Consider the following 15,720-nt stretch of genomic DNA (forward strand, 5'->3'; position numbering starts at 1 on the left):
GTGGGGGGTGGGGGTAGGGGCTAGGGGAAGTATCTGCATATTAAGCAATAGTGGAAATGCTGGCATGGTTGCGTATTATTATTAAAAAAAAAAAAAAAAAAAAAAAAAAAAAAAAAAAAAAAACTTCCGTGAGCATATAGGGGCTTCTTGAGAGCATCGGATCACTAAAAGGGCGAGGATGAGGAAAACCTGGAGAGAACATGGAAGGGTATCCATATGGTACAACGTAATATAGCGCAGATGCCTCGCCATTACTGCCAAACAATCCATTGTATCCCATACAACTCCAAACAGACATGCGGCATATGGATATCTTATACTAGAGAATAAAAGCAATCAGTGTTGAGCCCACTGGATTTCCTTGATATTTATCCCCTCCTTTACCATTTCATAAAGGGGACTCATTTCCCTCAACTTTTCCACCTGCTGCACAGTCAACTCAACTGCTCGATCAATCTCAGCCTCCGTGGTGAACCTCCCAATGCCAAATCTGATCGAAGTGTGAGCCATGTCCTCATCCACTCCCAACGCCCTCAACACATATGAAGGCTCCAAGCTGGCGCTCGTGCATGCACTCCCGCTCGAAACAGCCACATCCTTCAAACCCATAAGCAAGCTTTCTCCTTCCACATACGCAAATGACAAGTTCAGATTACCAGGATAACGTTTCTCCATGCTACCATTTACCACAACTCCTTCAAGTTTCGCATTTATGCCATTCAAGAGCCGTTCCTGCAGCGCAGTGATTCGCTTATCATCATATTCCATTTCCTTCATAGCAAGCTCACAGGCTGCCCCCATTCCCACGACCAATGGGGTTGGGACGGTCCCACTCCTAATGCCCCTCTCTTGTCCTCCTCCGTTCATTTGGGGCTCAACTCGAATCCTCGGCCTCCTCCGCAAATACAAAGCCCCAATACCCTTTGGCCCATAAATCTTATGTCCACTCAAAGACATCAGGCTTACATTCCATTTCTCCACATCAATTGGAATTTTCCCAAGCGCCTGAGCCGCATCGGTATGGAAGGGAACATTGAATTCCTTGCAAATTTTCCCAATTTCCTCTACTGGCTGAATGACACCAATTTCATTATTAACCGCCATGATCGAAACAAGGCCAGTATCAGGTCTAATCGCGGAACGAAGCTTCTCCAAATCAACAATCCCATCGGTCCCAACCGGTAAATAGGTAATATCAAAACCCTCCTGCTGCAAATGTCTGCACGAATCAAGAACGCACTTGTGCTCGGTCTGAGTGGTAATCACGTGCTTCTTCTTTTCTTTATAGAAATGCATCACCCCTTTGACGGATATGTTATTGGACTCAGTAGCTCCAGAGGTAAAAACAATCTCCTTAGGCGAGGCACCAATAAGAGCAGCAACTTGGGAGCGAGCCGTCTCAACGGCATGGTCCGATTCCCAGCCGTAGAGATGCGTCCGAGAGTGTGGATTGCCGTAACGAGAGAGATAGTAAGGAAGCATAGCGTCGAGCACCCTAGGATCAACAGGGGATGTGGCTTGCATATCAAGATAAAGCGGTCGTCCAGAGATTTTAACACCTTTCATAGAAATCCCAGATTCATCCTCATGGAGTTCCGACGGAGAAGTGGCTACAGCAGCGGCAGTGGAGATATGGCGTAAGCGCAAGACGGCTGGAGAAAATTCCGTGAGGGTGCGGCGTAAACCGGATGCAAGAATCTTAGAAGCCATCGAAGGGTGGGAAGGTAGCGTTGAATACAGGCTCTTTGCGAGTGCGAGATAGTTAAATACAGTGGCGAATTCGCAAAGGAAAAAGAAAAAAATTCGTCATTCGGAGCTCTTCACTTCGAAATTTAGGGCACAACAAAATGGAGATCCCCACCGACTTACAAAGAATATGTTCCAGAAGTTAGACACGTGGCAGTATTATAATCCAGTGATTTTCTGATAGGTTGGCTTAGCCAAGCCTAGCCAAGCCAAGCCAAGCCAAGCCAGGTTTGACTTTTTTTTTTTTTTTTTTTTTTTTTTTTTTTTTTTCTGAACGAAGCCCATATTTAACTTGTTAATCAACAATCATTTGGATCGTATCTCAGCAATAACTTACCTAGTTGTCAAAAATAAAATATCAATTTGATTTTAATATAATTAAGACATGAATTTGATCATTTTTATATTATTTTTTTAATTGATAGGGACGATTTTAAATACACTAGAATATTAATGTTGTTAATTTATTAAAATAAAAATAATGTCGAGGGCTTTTTTTGAAAAGGAAAATAAGAACAAAAATTTTAAATAATTAACAAAGTTGAAGTATTAAAATAAAATTTAAATATTTTCACACGTGCAAAAGAAAAAAAAATAGTTTTTATTTGAAATAGAAAAGAAAAGAAATTAGTGTGGAGGAAAGTTGTGAATTGATGGGCATGAACTATGTGATGGAGATGATTAAGCGGGGTCATATAAATAGGCAAACACCACCGACGGAGAACTTCATCAGATCCGAAATTCTCACCTTTTTCTCTGTACGGGAAGTCCCGTTGGACTTGCGAAGAACTGCAAATCATTTCTCTCCTTTTTCCTTACGCATTAACCACCACCGTTTACCCGCGCTCAGCTTTCTGATCCGGCTACATTTTCCAGGTTCTTATTCTTTTTCTGTCTGCCTCCTTCGTTCTTCAGTGTTTCAATTCCCATTCAAGTTATAATTTGTGGAATTATACGATCTTGCTTTCCTTCTTGGAAGGAGCATTAATAGATCTGTCTTATTTCCTAATCCAATGTACCGTTATTTCTTCTCTTTTTTAGATCTTCGGTCTCAAAAGAGTAGGTTGCTGCAGATTTAGGAAAGGAGAGTTTGGACTCATTATACAAATTTAGAATGTGAAAGATCCAAACTCCAAACTATTTTTGAGTAATAATTAGGATAATGTGTAAAGAATACATCTGTGATATTTTCTGGAAATTTGGAATGTGGATGTATGTGATCGCTACACTAGGCTTTGAATCTGGTACCAATTTATTTGCTGCACTGGTTCGCGTTATGGTTATTTATTTTCATGGTGGATATTTTATGGTTAAGTGATGTTCGTTCAATTTTCTTGGTTGGCAGGGGTTTGGAGAAAGCATTAAGGCTTGGAATTCATAATGTTCAGGTCCCCTCGAAGGAATCAGAGATCCAGAGGCTTCAAGGTGAAGCATGCCTTACAGATATGTCTTTTGCTTGGGGTTTGCGTCTGGCTTGTTTACCAAATTCAGCATTCTCGCGGTAAAAAAGCTAGTTTCGATGAGAGAACAAAACTTGATGATGTTGTGAAACTAGGGAGGAAGGACCTTCATCCTCGAGTCATTGAGAACCACAGAGAGGATGAGGAAGAAACCAGGAATGAATTGGAAAAGGGTACGTTTGAAAGTGATAATGAAGAAAAGGGCAGTGGGAATGATGAGTTTCACGATCAGCAAGAAGTTCAGGAGGAATCTGACAATAAAAATTTTATGGTGGATGTGGAGAAGGAGAGAGAGGAGACCAGTGAGATTAGCGAGGAGACAAAAATCGAAGTGAACAAAGAAATGGAAAACGAAAACAAAGGAAATGAAGAGATTAAAGAGGGAGGAAATGATGATAATGGGGAGATCGGAAAGAGTCAAGGTGAAGAGCAGGGAGAGGAGGGTAGAGGGGGAGGAAACGAAGAGAATGGAAATGAAGAATACCAAAAAAAGGAAAATCAGGAAGAGAATGGAAGCGAAGAAAGCAAAGAACGTGGAAATGAAGATGTAACTGGACACGAAGAAAGCAAAGAACAGGAAAATCGAGAAGTGAATGGAAAGGATGAAAGCAATGAACAGGAAAATCAAGAAATGAACGGAAAGGAAGAGAGCAAAGAACAGGAATATCAAGAAGTAAATGGAAAGGAAGAGAGCAAAGAACAGGAATATCAAGAAGTAAATGGAAAGGAAGAAAGCAAAGAACAGGAAAATCAAGAAATAAATGGAAAGGAAGAAAGCAAAGAACAGGAAATCCAAGAAGTGAATGGAAAGGAAGAAAGCAAAGAACAGGAAAATCAAGAAGTGAATGGAAAGGAAGAAAGCAAAGAACAGGAAAATCAAGAAGCGAATGAAAACGAAGAAAGCAAATTGAAGGAAACTCAAGAAGTAAATGGAACTGAAGAAGGCAAAGTGAAGGAGAATCAAGAAGAGAATGGAAATGAAGAACGTAAAGTGGGGGAGAATCAAGAAGAAAATGAAGGTAAAGTTAAGGTAAATGAGATGCCGACTGAAGAAAGCAAAGATAATGAAAATGAGGAGAGAAAAGAGAGTGGAACTGAAGAGAAGAATGAAGAGCACGAAGTAAAGGTAAATCAAGAAGAGAGGGGAAGTGAAGAGACTGAGAACGAAGAAAGCAATAATGAGGAGACCAAGGAGAAGCAGGGAGAGAATGTTAATCTAGAAACCAAAGAGGACAGCAGAGACACAAAGGAAGGTTCCAGGGATACCCTGGGAGACAACAGTAGCGACAACAAGGAAAACAATGAAAACGAGACAGACGCACAAGGACATAAGGAAGGAAGTATTGAGGGTGTAGTTTCAGCTGAAGAACAGGTTCAAGATGGGAGTGATAGGAGTAATGATGATGCAAGAGAAGCACAATACAAAGAAGATAATGCTTCCAGTGCCATACATGAAGCTCAAAACATAACCACTGGAAATGAGCAGGATGGTTTTGCAAAATTAAATGAGGTAGAGTCAGTTGAAAATAAAGAAAACCATGAGGATGTGAGGCGGAGTAGCGAAGCTGTTGATTCCAATACAAATGAGTCAATCCAAAATGGAAGTAACGCTGAGAAAAATGGAAACAATCAATCTGAGGTACCAGAAGAAGTGACCAATAATAACAATGAAGAGCAGCCAGTATCCAAGGATAACGGCCAGCAACAGGATGATTCAGTCACTTCTAATGGGAGATCTTCTGGTTCAAGTACAACAAATGAAACTGCAGACAGCATCAATGTTGATCAAGATATCTCCACTTCAAAGCATGATGCTGCACTTGAAGAAAAAAATCAATTCAATTCATCGCTCAGCGTCACTGATAACACAGATACTTCAAATGAAGGATCCAAAGAGTCGAATACTTCTGGGCCAGATGAATCAGAACGACAAGTGAGCCACAATGAAAATGAAAATGAAAATGCTGGTCATAGTAACTCAAATGACAATTCTTCAGGTCAACAGAATGATCACGGTAATTCTTCAGATTTGTCAAACCTCCAAGACAATGATGCATCCTCGAGCACTGGAGAAGGTGCTGGCGCAGGACAGAATGACAATGAGAATGTTGATCAAAGCAATGGAAACTATAACAATCACCCAAAAGAACAATTTGACTCCCACGATGAGGGTGTCACATTTTCTAATACAAACAACAGTGAGGACCTGGCTAACACCGGTGATTCTTCAGGCTCATCTTTGCCTCAGGAAGAGAAGGACGCTCGCACAGATTTGAGTACCTTACCCGAAAGCAGAACTGAAGGGAATAACAATGATGAAACAGCCGCAAAGTGACATCTCCAGCTAGCTGTGGTAACTATATCCTCTTCACATGGAATTACGCCATTTTGTTTGTTTTTGGTTTTGTAAGGATCTTTATGTTTCTGTTTCAGAAATATATATATATATACACACCCATATATTTTTTGGCTTTGCTGCTGAAAGAGTTTGGAAAGCTAGGATGAGTTTTGAGCATTTGATGCTTCAGATTAGGACATGGTGATCTTTTGTTAGTCAATTTTAGTAGCACGTTTTGTAATCTTCTTTCTCTTCCTTAATGTTCGTGTAATCTCACGATGCTGCTTGGTGGAACACCTCTCGGTATCATTTTTCTCCTATCATATCCATGTCTATATTTAATAGAAGGATCTTTCTCAATTCCTTTTGTCTCCATCAACTGAAAAGATTCCATAACTGAAGTTTGAAGTATTAGTTAGCTAGCTGTAAACCCAACTAAAACTCAATATCTAAAATGGAATTGAAGAAAACAACTGTTTAACCAAGAGAAGGTAAACTTGTGATTCGCTTTCTCTATCACAAGCTTCGAAGTCTCTGTCAGGCATTTAGATTATTAATATCAAATCATTATATTGAGATTGGAAGTTCAACAAAACATGCACAATCTTACTCTCTTTGGACAAACAATCGTAGATCAATAGCAAATAAGAGAAATGGAGAGTAGAAGGACATTAAAATTTGAACAAGCTCTATTCTAGCTAACTTTCAAACCAAAACCATAAGAATCTTGCACCTAATCTTCCCAACAATCATGTACCACTTTAAAGAAAAAATTTATCCCCTTCCTCTTTTCCTCCCAAACTAATTCGAATGTTCCTTACAAGTGTTATACGCTGTGTAACAGTTCAAGCTCACCGCTAGCCGATATTATTTTTTTTGAGATTTGCCTCAAGGTTTTTTAAAACATGTCCACTAGGGAGATGTTTTCACTCTTATAGAGAATGTTCGTTCTCCTCTCCAACTGATATGAGATCTCACCATCCACCTCCTTGGGGACTCAGCGGGAGAGGTTTTCACACTCTTACAGTGAATGCTTCGTTCTTCTCTCCAATTGATGTGAAATCTCACCATCCACCCCTTTGAAGACTCAGCGTCCTCGCTTGCACACCGCCCAGTATCCACTAGGGAGAGGTTTTCACACCCTTATAGGAAATGTTTCGTTCTCCTCTCCAACCGGTGTGGGATCTCACCATCCACCCCCTTGATGACTCATCGTCCTCACATCTACTAGGGAGAGGTTTCCACATCTTTATAAGAAATGTCTCGTTCTCCTCTACAACTTGTGTGGGATGCCACATGCGCTATCGACCTACAAAAAAAAATAATAAAAAAAAAAAGAAGAAAAACACTTTTTAATGAGCTAATATTTCCATATGTTGAGTTCTACATAGTTTGGCATAATAGAACTAGTTGCCTTGTCATGAAGAACTTACCAATGCATGTTGACTTGCCCACATCACTTTTGATAATTCAGTTAGGAATTTATTGCTGATGAGGCTGTAAAGCTAAGAACTCATTTAATTACCATTTAATAAAATTTATAATATTAGCATTCAAAATTTACATGAGAGCCAAATGGAATTATAAACCATAGGGACAAAGTAGTAATAAAGTCAAATTAGGCAATACAAATAATTAAAACCACTCTCCAAATTATACAGAACAGAAGTCACGTACTGACGTACTGTTATTAATACCCCGTTTTGGACCGACGCCTTGCCTTTTTTCTTCTAACTTATCCAACTTTTCGTCAACGTGGCTGGTCCCCGACGACTCCTCTGTCACCGCCGCCAAAGCTCTACTTGACACCGCCGTTAACGGGTCCCCTCTCCGTTTTGTCAACGCCGGCTGCCCACTTCAGAACGCCACCGCCCCACTAATACACGGAGAAGAAATAATTATTTGTGTAACGTAAAAGACATATTACTTCATTACCTCATTTTCCCAGCCTGCCCACATGACATCTCATTCTTCTTTCCTTTCGCATGCAACAAAGACAATAATGAACTAAAGCGAACAATATCGGCTAGTGGTGGGTTTGAGCTGTCACAAATGATATCAGAGCCAGACACCGGGTGATGTGCCAGTGAAGACGTTGACCTCTAGGAACTGAATTATGAGATCCTACATCGGTTGGAGGAGATAACAAAATATTTTTTATAAGGGTACGAAGACCTCTCCCTAGTAGACGCATTTTAAAATTATGAGTTGACGGTGATACATAACGGACCAAAACGGATAATATTTGCTAACAATGACCTTTGACTGTTACAACAATCACCTCGATTTGAAGTGGAAAGGAGTGCTATAAGTGTATTGTGCTATTAGACCAAGCGGTGGAGTCACTAGCTTATACTCTGGGTCGAGTAGGAATCATTCTTATGCTCACTTTTTAACTTTTTTTTTCGTTTTTGATTAGTATTAATGAAAGTTCACTCCCACCCTTTGAGGCAAGAGGTGTGCTCAAAAGTGCACTTTTATCATATCCTTTCATTAACCAAAAGAAAAATCCGTATGAACACTGTATAATTTACGAGATGAATAATCAAAAAAGGGGTTATTCATGGGGAGGTGTGGCTAGGCTAGTACCAGAAAATGGCAAAAACTAGTTACAGGATTAAGTTTTTATGGGCTGCAAAGAAAATTGGGGCGTGCTTGGCAGTGCTCTTGGGCTTGTTCTTGCGTTCAACCTGTGGGATTATGATTCTTATTGGCTGATCATGAACATTGATTTCAAACGTTGATTCTTCTTCAGGAATAACAATGGCGGACTTGTCTTCAAGATCCAGAGAGTACAACACATCGTCTCTGCTCCAACCCCCACTCAATAAAATCTCGCACACTGATGATACTCTGAGTTTCTCGAATGTTGTCCTGTTTTGTTCTGAGCTCCGATCATGGCTGTTCATCATCATCATATCTTTAACTTCTTCTTCCCTCCATCCGCCTTCCCGCAATCTCCAAAACACGTCCTCCAGGCATCCATCCAACCCCATTTCGAATTCTACTTGATTCCACCACCCTTCCGTTATTTCACGCGCCGCCGCTTTCTTTCCTGAAGCGACTTCAGTCCAGAACTCCACTGTCCGAGTCTCCTTCGCGGCCCAAGCCGGCGATTCGATCACCGATCGGTGAAGTTGAGGCACACTTAGATGAGAATATTGATGGGTTTGAAAGAATCCAGGTAAATCAGAGCTCAAAACACGAATCTCCCCACCGTCGACGTGAAAAACAGGGTTTCCGGCCATGTTGGGGGCGGACGGGATGTAACAGTTTCTATATATGGGGACAAGAACGGGGACTCTGTCCAGGAATTGGTTGGCCATAGCAACGGCAGTGTTGGGATCATTAGGTCGGGTCCCCCAAGATTGGCACCAGAATTTTCTTTGGGAAATTTCCTTGAGAAGACAGAATTTGGGGAGATTGATGAGAATGTGAAGCTGTTGAATGGAGGAGGATCGCCAATTGGGAAATCCGGAGCCAACAGGGAGCCCCTCTTGGAGAATTGACCGGAGGTCCGGCGGGAAAGAGAATTGGAAAGTGGACTCGACGGAGGTGAATTCGAAGTCCGAGAGGCCCGGGAGGACGGGAATTTGGAGGGATTTCAGATGGTCGATGACGGTTTTGGCATAGGCGGCGAAGGAGAAACAGGCGAGTTTAGGGCGGGGAGGCTTGAGGGCGGCAGTGGCGGTGGCGGTGGCAGTGATGGCGGCCATTAGAGAGGGTTGGGTTAATGTAGAGATTGGAGGAGAGACATGGAGTTTGCCTAACAGATTAGAGCGAGAAAAGGTATGACTTTGTGAGAGAAAGAGAGAGTCAGAGGCTAACTTGATCCAAGCCAAGAACATATGAGGGGTTTTCCCTGACCTGTCATCATCTCAGGTGTTCTTCTTTTTACCATTTTTATTTGTCTCTTTCTATATTTTGCAGCTCTCTGAATCACACTTTATTAAACACATACTAGATTTACAATTTACTGTATTGCTTCAGATTTCTTGAGATAAAAAACTAGTGCTCCAAGCAAGACCTAACAAATCTAAATCTTTTTTCTAAAATACATCTATCTTTCCTTAAAATCTCTACTAAGATAAATTATAATGAATTGATACAATCATTGGATTTAACTATATTGGACTCTGATGATATTTTAAGCTTATTTCTTCGGTGAAACATGAAATTTAAAGGTGATAGATAAAAATTTGATCTTTCAAAATGGGTAAGATAAACTAAGAGAAAGATTTAATATTTTTGTGTTTTACGAAATGGGTATACAAAAAATTTGATTTTTCAAAATGGGTAAAGATAAAAGTTTCATTTTTCAAAACTTTTATTTTTGCTTTAAACTTTTCATTTTGAGTAATGGATATCTATTTTAATTAAGACCCTTGTTTGGATTTGGTGCCATCGAAATCAAACAAAATTTGTACTCGTCATCATTGAGTCGGTGGACTTTAAAAGATAAAAGATTCAAACTTGGTTCAAGTCTAAGCCTACAACATTGTTTGAGTCTAGATGGAATCATCTCAAATTTAAATAGTCAAGTTTATAATTTAACTATTTTTAAGCATGTTTTGCTTGAAACAATTCTATGTTACATAACATCTTAGGAAAAACAAAACAGTCTTAAAGGACAATAAATGAGTTGGATGGAGTCGATCAAACTTTAACTTGGAGTCAAGCGTCTTGACCGACCTTTAGGTTTACAATCCATCGATGATGTTGAGTATCTTCCACGTGAATTTCATTTTCAAGAGGAGAAAGACTTTAGAGTAGGACAAAATGAGGGGTTGATTCCTAAACATTTCATGTACCATTAATTAAGGTTATAATTATTTTTAATCCATAGGAATTTCCTTCATTCAGGAATTTAATTAAATTATCCATCGTCATCTTCGATGAGAAATAATTGATCAAAGATTCTTCCGCCGTACCCGGATCACAGACACAAGAACTTGCCAACTTTTTCCAGAATTTATGAACTCATGAAAATGACCAATTATTAATGATATCATATTCACATGCAGTGCCAGATAACAACTCCTCATACCTTGTTATCATATTCACAGGCAGTTTCATTTGGGAATTGCCTGTTCTTGAAGGAACAACGAACAACATTTCATCATTTAGAACTTACTTTCCACATCAGGAAGACCCATTTTGTGTTTCAAGCTCCCCCTTGTTGTTCCTCGTCTGCTAACATTTCCATTGGTGTAGATTGTTGTTTATCATCCACCTTATTCAACCTTTCTTTTTCAAGAACATTTGGTTTTGTTCTTCCCATTCTTGGCTTTCGTATCCGAGGGTCGATTATTCAGGACGTTCTGTGATTGTTGTTGGTCCCTCACTTTCATGTAACATGGGGATTGCCTCGCGAGGTTGCAATGAATGTTGTGAACAAACTGGGGCTGCTGCTCGTTTCGACCTCCTCCGCTTCACCATAATGCCACCATTTCCAACTCCCACGGCAGCCTCATCCGTAGCTGTTGCTGACCTGAAAGATGAAATTTCAGCTTCAAGCTTGATCAATCTGCCCTTACACTCGCCTAATTCCCCTTGCAGCTGCCCAATCATATTCCACATTTGAACATTTTCTGCAGACTGCACAGGGAAAAAACCATTATAACATGTAATAGCCTAAGCCTAACGCTAACCGATATTGTTCGTTTTAGCCTGTTACATATCACCGTCAGTCTCACAATTTTAGAACGCATCTGCTAGGGAGAGGTTTCCACATCCTTATAAAAAATGCTTCCTTCCCCTCTCCAACTGAGGTGGGATCTCACAATCCACCCTCCTTGGAGGACCAGCTTCCTTGCTGGCACACCACTCGATGTCTGGCTTTGATACCATTTGTAACAGTCTAAGCCCACCGCTAGTGGTTAGCCTCACGGTTTTCAAGGAGAGGTTTCCACATTCTTATAAGGAATGTTTCGTTTCCCTCTTCAACTGACGTGGGATCTCACAAAAAACGTTGTATAAAATAAACTGAAGAGAAAACTCGAGCCAAACCTGTGCTCCCCGGAGTCTTTGATGAGTCTTAGAAAGCTTTTCAGGGGGCTTGATGACTCCTCTTGAAAGGGGTTGTACAGAGGAAGATGTAATACAATTAGGAGCTGGCATAGACCAAAATTGAGAAGAGACAAAACCATATGATTCTCTTGAATAATTGGACATCCCAGGAAACAGTAATGGTTGTGTTTGAGCCCCCCATGTTGAGGCATCCCAGGAACCTGTTAAGTTCAGACTGAAACTGTCACTACTACCACATTCAATCCAGGATTTGAAGAACACCCATTAATTGATCAAATAATCTCCACAGAATTGCACCACCAAAGCAAGAGATTTGAAAGTGAAACTCACCTGGAAAGCCAGGGTATGTTGGATATCCAACAGGGTAACATTGAGGTTGGGCAATGCTCGGGTGCGGCTGTACCCAAAAGGGTTGCGAGGAGAATACAAATTGCTGCGGCTGTGACAACGGGCTCTGAAGATTGGCAAGGTTTTGCGGTGGCTGAAGCCGGTCATTCACGGCGGAAGAAACGGCTAACGGTGAAGATCTTTCCCTTGCATGTTGCTGGTTGAGTGCCCTTGGAACAAGCGTAGTGTAGCGCTGATTTTGCGGAGCCGCATTCTCCAAAGAGAGGCACCCAGATTTGGCGCTTTTTGCTTCATCTGTCCCGTCAGATACGCTTTTCTCATTCTGGCCCTGTTAACAACAGTGGCATTTTCAATTACCATAACAAATCAAACTCAAAAGATCCAGAAAAAAATGGCGAAACCCCACAAACAAAAACCATTCCCGTCGCGTTTCAAGAGAGGATCGGCTAATGGAAAACAATCAATCAATCAAAAGGAGATAGGGGAAATGCAGAAACGAAGCGAAAAGACAAAACCCATTTGAAAACAATGAAGAAACGTACCAAAACTCCATGGGAGTCGAGTTCAAGATTGGGGAAAGAAGCGAACTTGGGTTCTTCTTCCTTTTCCATCGCATTGAAAAAGAGAACAGCTATTGGAAGTTCAGAGGCCAAAAAGTAAAGCAACTAATTAAGCCTTCCCACACTTAAAACTGAATTAAAAATGAATATGCAAAGGACTGGAAGAGGAGAGGGAAGAACGTCATGGGAATATATTACAGATTTCTTTTCTTATGCTTTTAATCCTTGCACCCAATACCGTACCACTTTATGATTAGATTAATGCAAGTCTAATCCGCCCTAATTTTAATACAATGAATTAAATAAAGAGTGGGCGCTAATGAATTAAACTCGACATCAAGTCATGAAATGAAAGAAACCAAGTTTTTTAATAGAGTTATTCATACAGCACTGCTAATGAAGGGATACCATACCATAAAAGCAACATGACCGATGATCTGCATCACTCAAGCGGACACATTACCAAAATATTAATATCAACTGCAAACTCTGAAGCACATGGCTATTACAACATATAGCAACAACACCGCAGATCATAGAAAGTAAAGGGAAACATGCAGCAACTCGTTTTCAAACTTAATAGTCTTCTCCCTCGTCATCTTCGTCGTCACCAGCCTCTGCACCAACCTCCTCATAGTCCTTCTCCAAGGCAGCAAGGTCCTCCCTCGCCTCAGAGAACTCACCTTCTTCCATACCCTCACCCACATACCAGTGCACGAAAGCTCTCTTTGCATACATCAGATCAAATTTGTGGTCAATGCGAGAGAACACCTCTGCCACACTTGTGGAGTTTGAGATCATGCATACAGCTCTCTGAACCTTAGCCAGATCCCCGCCTGGTACGACAGTTGGTGGCTGGTAGTTGATACCACACTTGAATCCTGTTGGGCACCAGTCAACAAATTGGATGGTTCGTTTGGTCTTTATGGTAGCCACCGCAGCGTTCACATCCTTTGGAACCACATCTCCTCTGTACATCAGACAGCAGGCCATGTATTTTCCATGGCGGGGGTCACACTTGGCCATCATGGATGAGGGCTCGAATGCACTGTTGGTGATCTCCGCAACCGAGAGTTGCTCATGATAGGCCTTCTCGGCTGAAATCACAGGGGCATAAGATGAAAGCATGAAGTGAATCCTAGGGTATGGGACCAGATTTGTCTGGAATTCAGTAACGTCCACATTCAGTGCACCGTCAAACCTCAGAGACGCAGTCAGAGATGATATCACCTGGAATGAATTTCAACATAATGTGAGTATTTAGGCCTTCAAATTCCATGATTTAGATAACGAAAAAAAAAAAAATGCTCTTACCTGAGAAATCAAGCGATTAAGGTTCTGGTAGGTGGGGCGATCAATGTCAAGGGAGCGCCTACATATATCATAGATGGCCTCGTTATCAAGGAGCACAGCAACATCAGTGTGCTCCAAAAGCGAATGGGTTGAAAGGACACTGTTGTAAGGCTCAACAACAGATGTCGACACCTGAGGTGAGGGGTAAACAGTAAATCCAAGCTTGGATTTCTTTCCATAGTCCACGGAAAGACGTTCCAACAGAAGGGATCCAAGACCAGAACCCGTTCCTCCACCCACAGCATTGAAAACGAGGAAACCTTGAAGACCAGTGCAATTGTCCGCAAGCTTTCTGATACGATCCAAGCAGAGATCAACAATCTCTTTACCGACTGTATAACAAAAGGAGAAACTCGTTAAACACAGAATGGTTAGCATGAAGTAATTTATAAGTGTAATGAGGAAAAGAAGAATTACTGGTATAGTGGCCACGAGCAAAGTTGTTAGCAGCGTCTTCCTTGCCACTGATAAGCTGTTCAGGGTGGAAGAGTTGGCGGTATGTCCCAGTCCTGACTTCATCAATGACAGTTGGCTCAAGATCTACAAAGACAGCACGAGGTACATGCTTCCCAGCACCAGTCTCACTGAAAAAGGTGTTGAAGGCGTCATCACCCCCACCAACGGTCTTGTCACTTGGCATCTGTCCATCGGGCTGCAAGGGAGACAGGTGAAAGACATCAGATTTCAGTTGTTAACAGTTGCAAGGTACATTCAGTGATTAACTGAAGAGCCATTCCAGATCCCTCGTTAAGTTAATTCCAAAACTTCTTCCTCAGTGGCAGGCACACTTAAACAGAGCCCATGAGGTGAAAGAAAAAAAAACCTTCAGAAAATAGAAGTCGATGGAAACATGCATACCTAGAACAGGACTGGTACTCTTTAGAAACAGATTGACCGCAGAACACCTCAAACTAATTCATAAGCCAATTCAAATAAGGAAGTTAAACTTTATTGTTAAGAATATATCCAAATGACTCTAAAAACCCGGATATATTCGGATATAAAACAGACCACACCACAGAGCATAAATATGCGACGATCTAGACAGATATTCGAAGTGGGGTTCCAAGAAGTAGCAATTAAAGTGTAATGTAGTCGATCTACTTTAATGCCAAGGCCCGTTGATGTATTCTCAAGTAAACACACCGTTACACCTATTAGGAGACAAAAGAACACGAGATCTGGGAAATGCCGATAAACTCACACATCAAAACCATAGATCTCACCATTTACATACAGATAACGCCAAGCATTTCTAAACAGCCACTCAAATCAAAAACAAGGAAGAGATCAAAACCTGAATGCCATGCTCCAAGCAGTAAAGTTCCCAGCAGGCATTGCCGACCTGAATACCGGCCTGACCAATGTGGACGGAAATGCACTCTCTCATTGTGGGTTGGAAATGGAAAGAAAAGTGAAACAGAGAATCAAAAAACGAGGAAGAAAACGAAAAGAAACAGAGTAGCGTTTATGAAGACGCTTCTCCAAGGGATCGGAAATGTGAATTGGAGGCGCCTTGTTGGGGGCGTTTTATAGAAAGGGAAGAATGGCAGGTGGGAAGTGGCGAGTGGCGAGTGGCGGTTGGACTGGGATTGAGGTGCTCGTGCCAGCGGCGGGAGGCACGTGGGAGTTTCAACCCTGGTTAGTTTACCGTGGTTAGTTAAAAATAAATAAATAAAATGGTTAAAGAGTGCCAGCTCAGCGGTGCAGTACAGGTGTTCGACCTTTATATCTCAACATTAACCGCTCCCCGTAGCTTGGTCGTTGGTGGCTGACGTTCAAATTTCAAATCGATTTGAACCGCTGGGTTCGGTTGGTATTGTAATGTGGGGCCGCCCAGACGCGATATTATTTTATTACACATTATAATAATTGTATGACTAAA

The 15,720-nt window shown here is 41.3% G+C and overlaps 5 protein-coding genes across 6 annotated transcripts; 1 reads left to right on the plus strand and 4 right to left on the minus strand.

Moving 5' to 3' along the window:
- Positions 1–88: 88 nt before the first annotated feature.
- On the minus strand, positions 89–1,875 carry NFS1 (nitrogen fixation S (NIFS)-like 1). The gene has a single exon (XM_023662487.2). It carries the CDS (start codon positions 1,708–1,710, stop codon positions 337–339), a length of 1,374 nt encoding a protein of 457 aa, XP_023518255.2. The 5' UTR covers positions 1,711–1,875; the 3' UTR covers positions 89–336.
- A 489-nt stretch (positions 1,876–2,364) lies between these two features.
- On the plus strand, positions 2,365–5,904 carry LOC111781576 (uncharacterized). Its single transcript, XM_023662246.2, has 2 exons — positions 2,365–2,622; positions 3,092–5,904. The coding sequence occupies exon 2, from the start codon at positions 3,127–3,129 to the stop codon at positions 5,539–5,541; it is 2,415 nt and encodes an 804-aa protein (XP_023518014.2). The 5' UTR covers positions 2,365–2,622; positions 3,092–3,126; the 3' UTR covers positions 5,542–5,904.
- Positions 5,905–8,084: 2,180 nt separating this feature from the next.
- Positions 8,085–9,474, minus strand: LOC111781675 (uncharacterized). Its single transcript, XM_023662362.2, has one exon. It carries the CDS (start codon positions 9,390–9,392, stop codon positions 8,154–8,156), a length of 1,239 nt encoding a protein of 412 aa, XP_023518130.2. The 5' UTR covers positions 9,393–9,474; the 3' UTR covers positions 8,085–8,153.
- Positions 9,475–10,533: 1,059 nt separating this feature from the next.
- Positions 10,534–12,685, minus strand: LOC111781671 (uncharacterized). 2 transcript variants are annotated; one of them, XM_023662357.2, is made up of 4 exons: positions 12,465–12,685; positions 11,905–12,250; positions 11,554–11,774; positions 10,534–11,142 (listed from the first exon to the last, which is right to left on the minus strand). In XM_023662357.2, exons 1-4 carry the CDS (start codon positions 12,531–12,533, stop codon positions 10,852–10,854), a joined length of 927 nt encoding a protein of 308 aa, XP_023518125.2. In that variant the 5' UTR covers positions 12,534–12,685; the 3' UTR covers positions 10,534–10,851. The 2 variants fall into 2 exon arrangements, with proteins under 2 accessions (XP_023518125.2, XP_086976283.1); XM_087120157.1 differs by having other exon boundaries at positions 10,910–11,035.
- A 141-nt stretch (positions 12,686–12,826) lies between these two features.
- Positions 12,827–15,375, minus strand: LOC111781669 (tubulin alpha chain). The gene is made up of 4 exons (XM_023662355.2): positions 15,133–15,375; positions 14,253–14,487; positions 13,797–14,167; positions 12,827–13,712 (listed from the first exon to the last, which is right to left on the minus strand). Exons 1-4 carry the CDS (start codon positions 15,223–15,225, stop codon positions 13,059–13,061), a joined length of 1,353 nt encoding a protein of 450 aa, XP_023518123.1. The 5' UTR covers positions 15,226–15,375; the 3' UTR covers positions 12,827–13,058.
- Positions 15,376–15,720: the final 345 nt, after the last annotated feature.

The sequence above is a fragment of the Cucurbita pepo genome, chromosome 19 (genome assembly GCF_057944985.1).
Source record: "Cucurbita pepo subsp. pepo isolate OVF chromosome 19, ASM5794498v1, whole genome shotgun sequence".
Taxonomy (NCBI): Eukaryota; Viridiplantae; Streptophyta; class Magnoliopsida; order Cucurbitales; family Cucurbitaceae; genus Cucurbita; species Cucurbita pepo.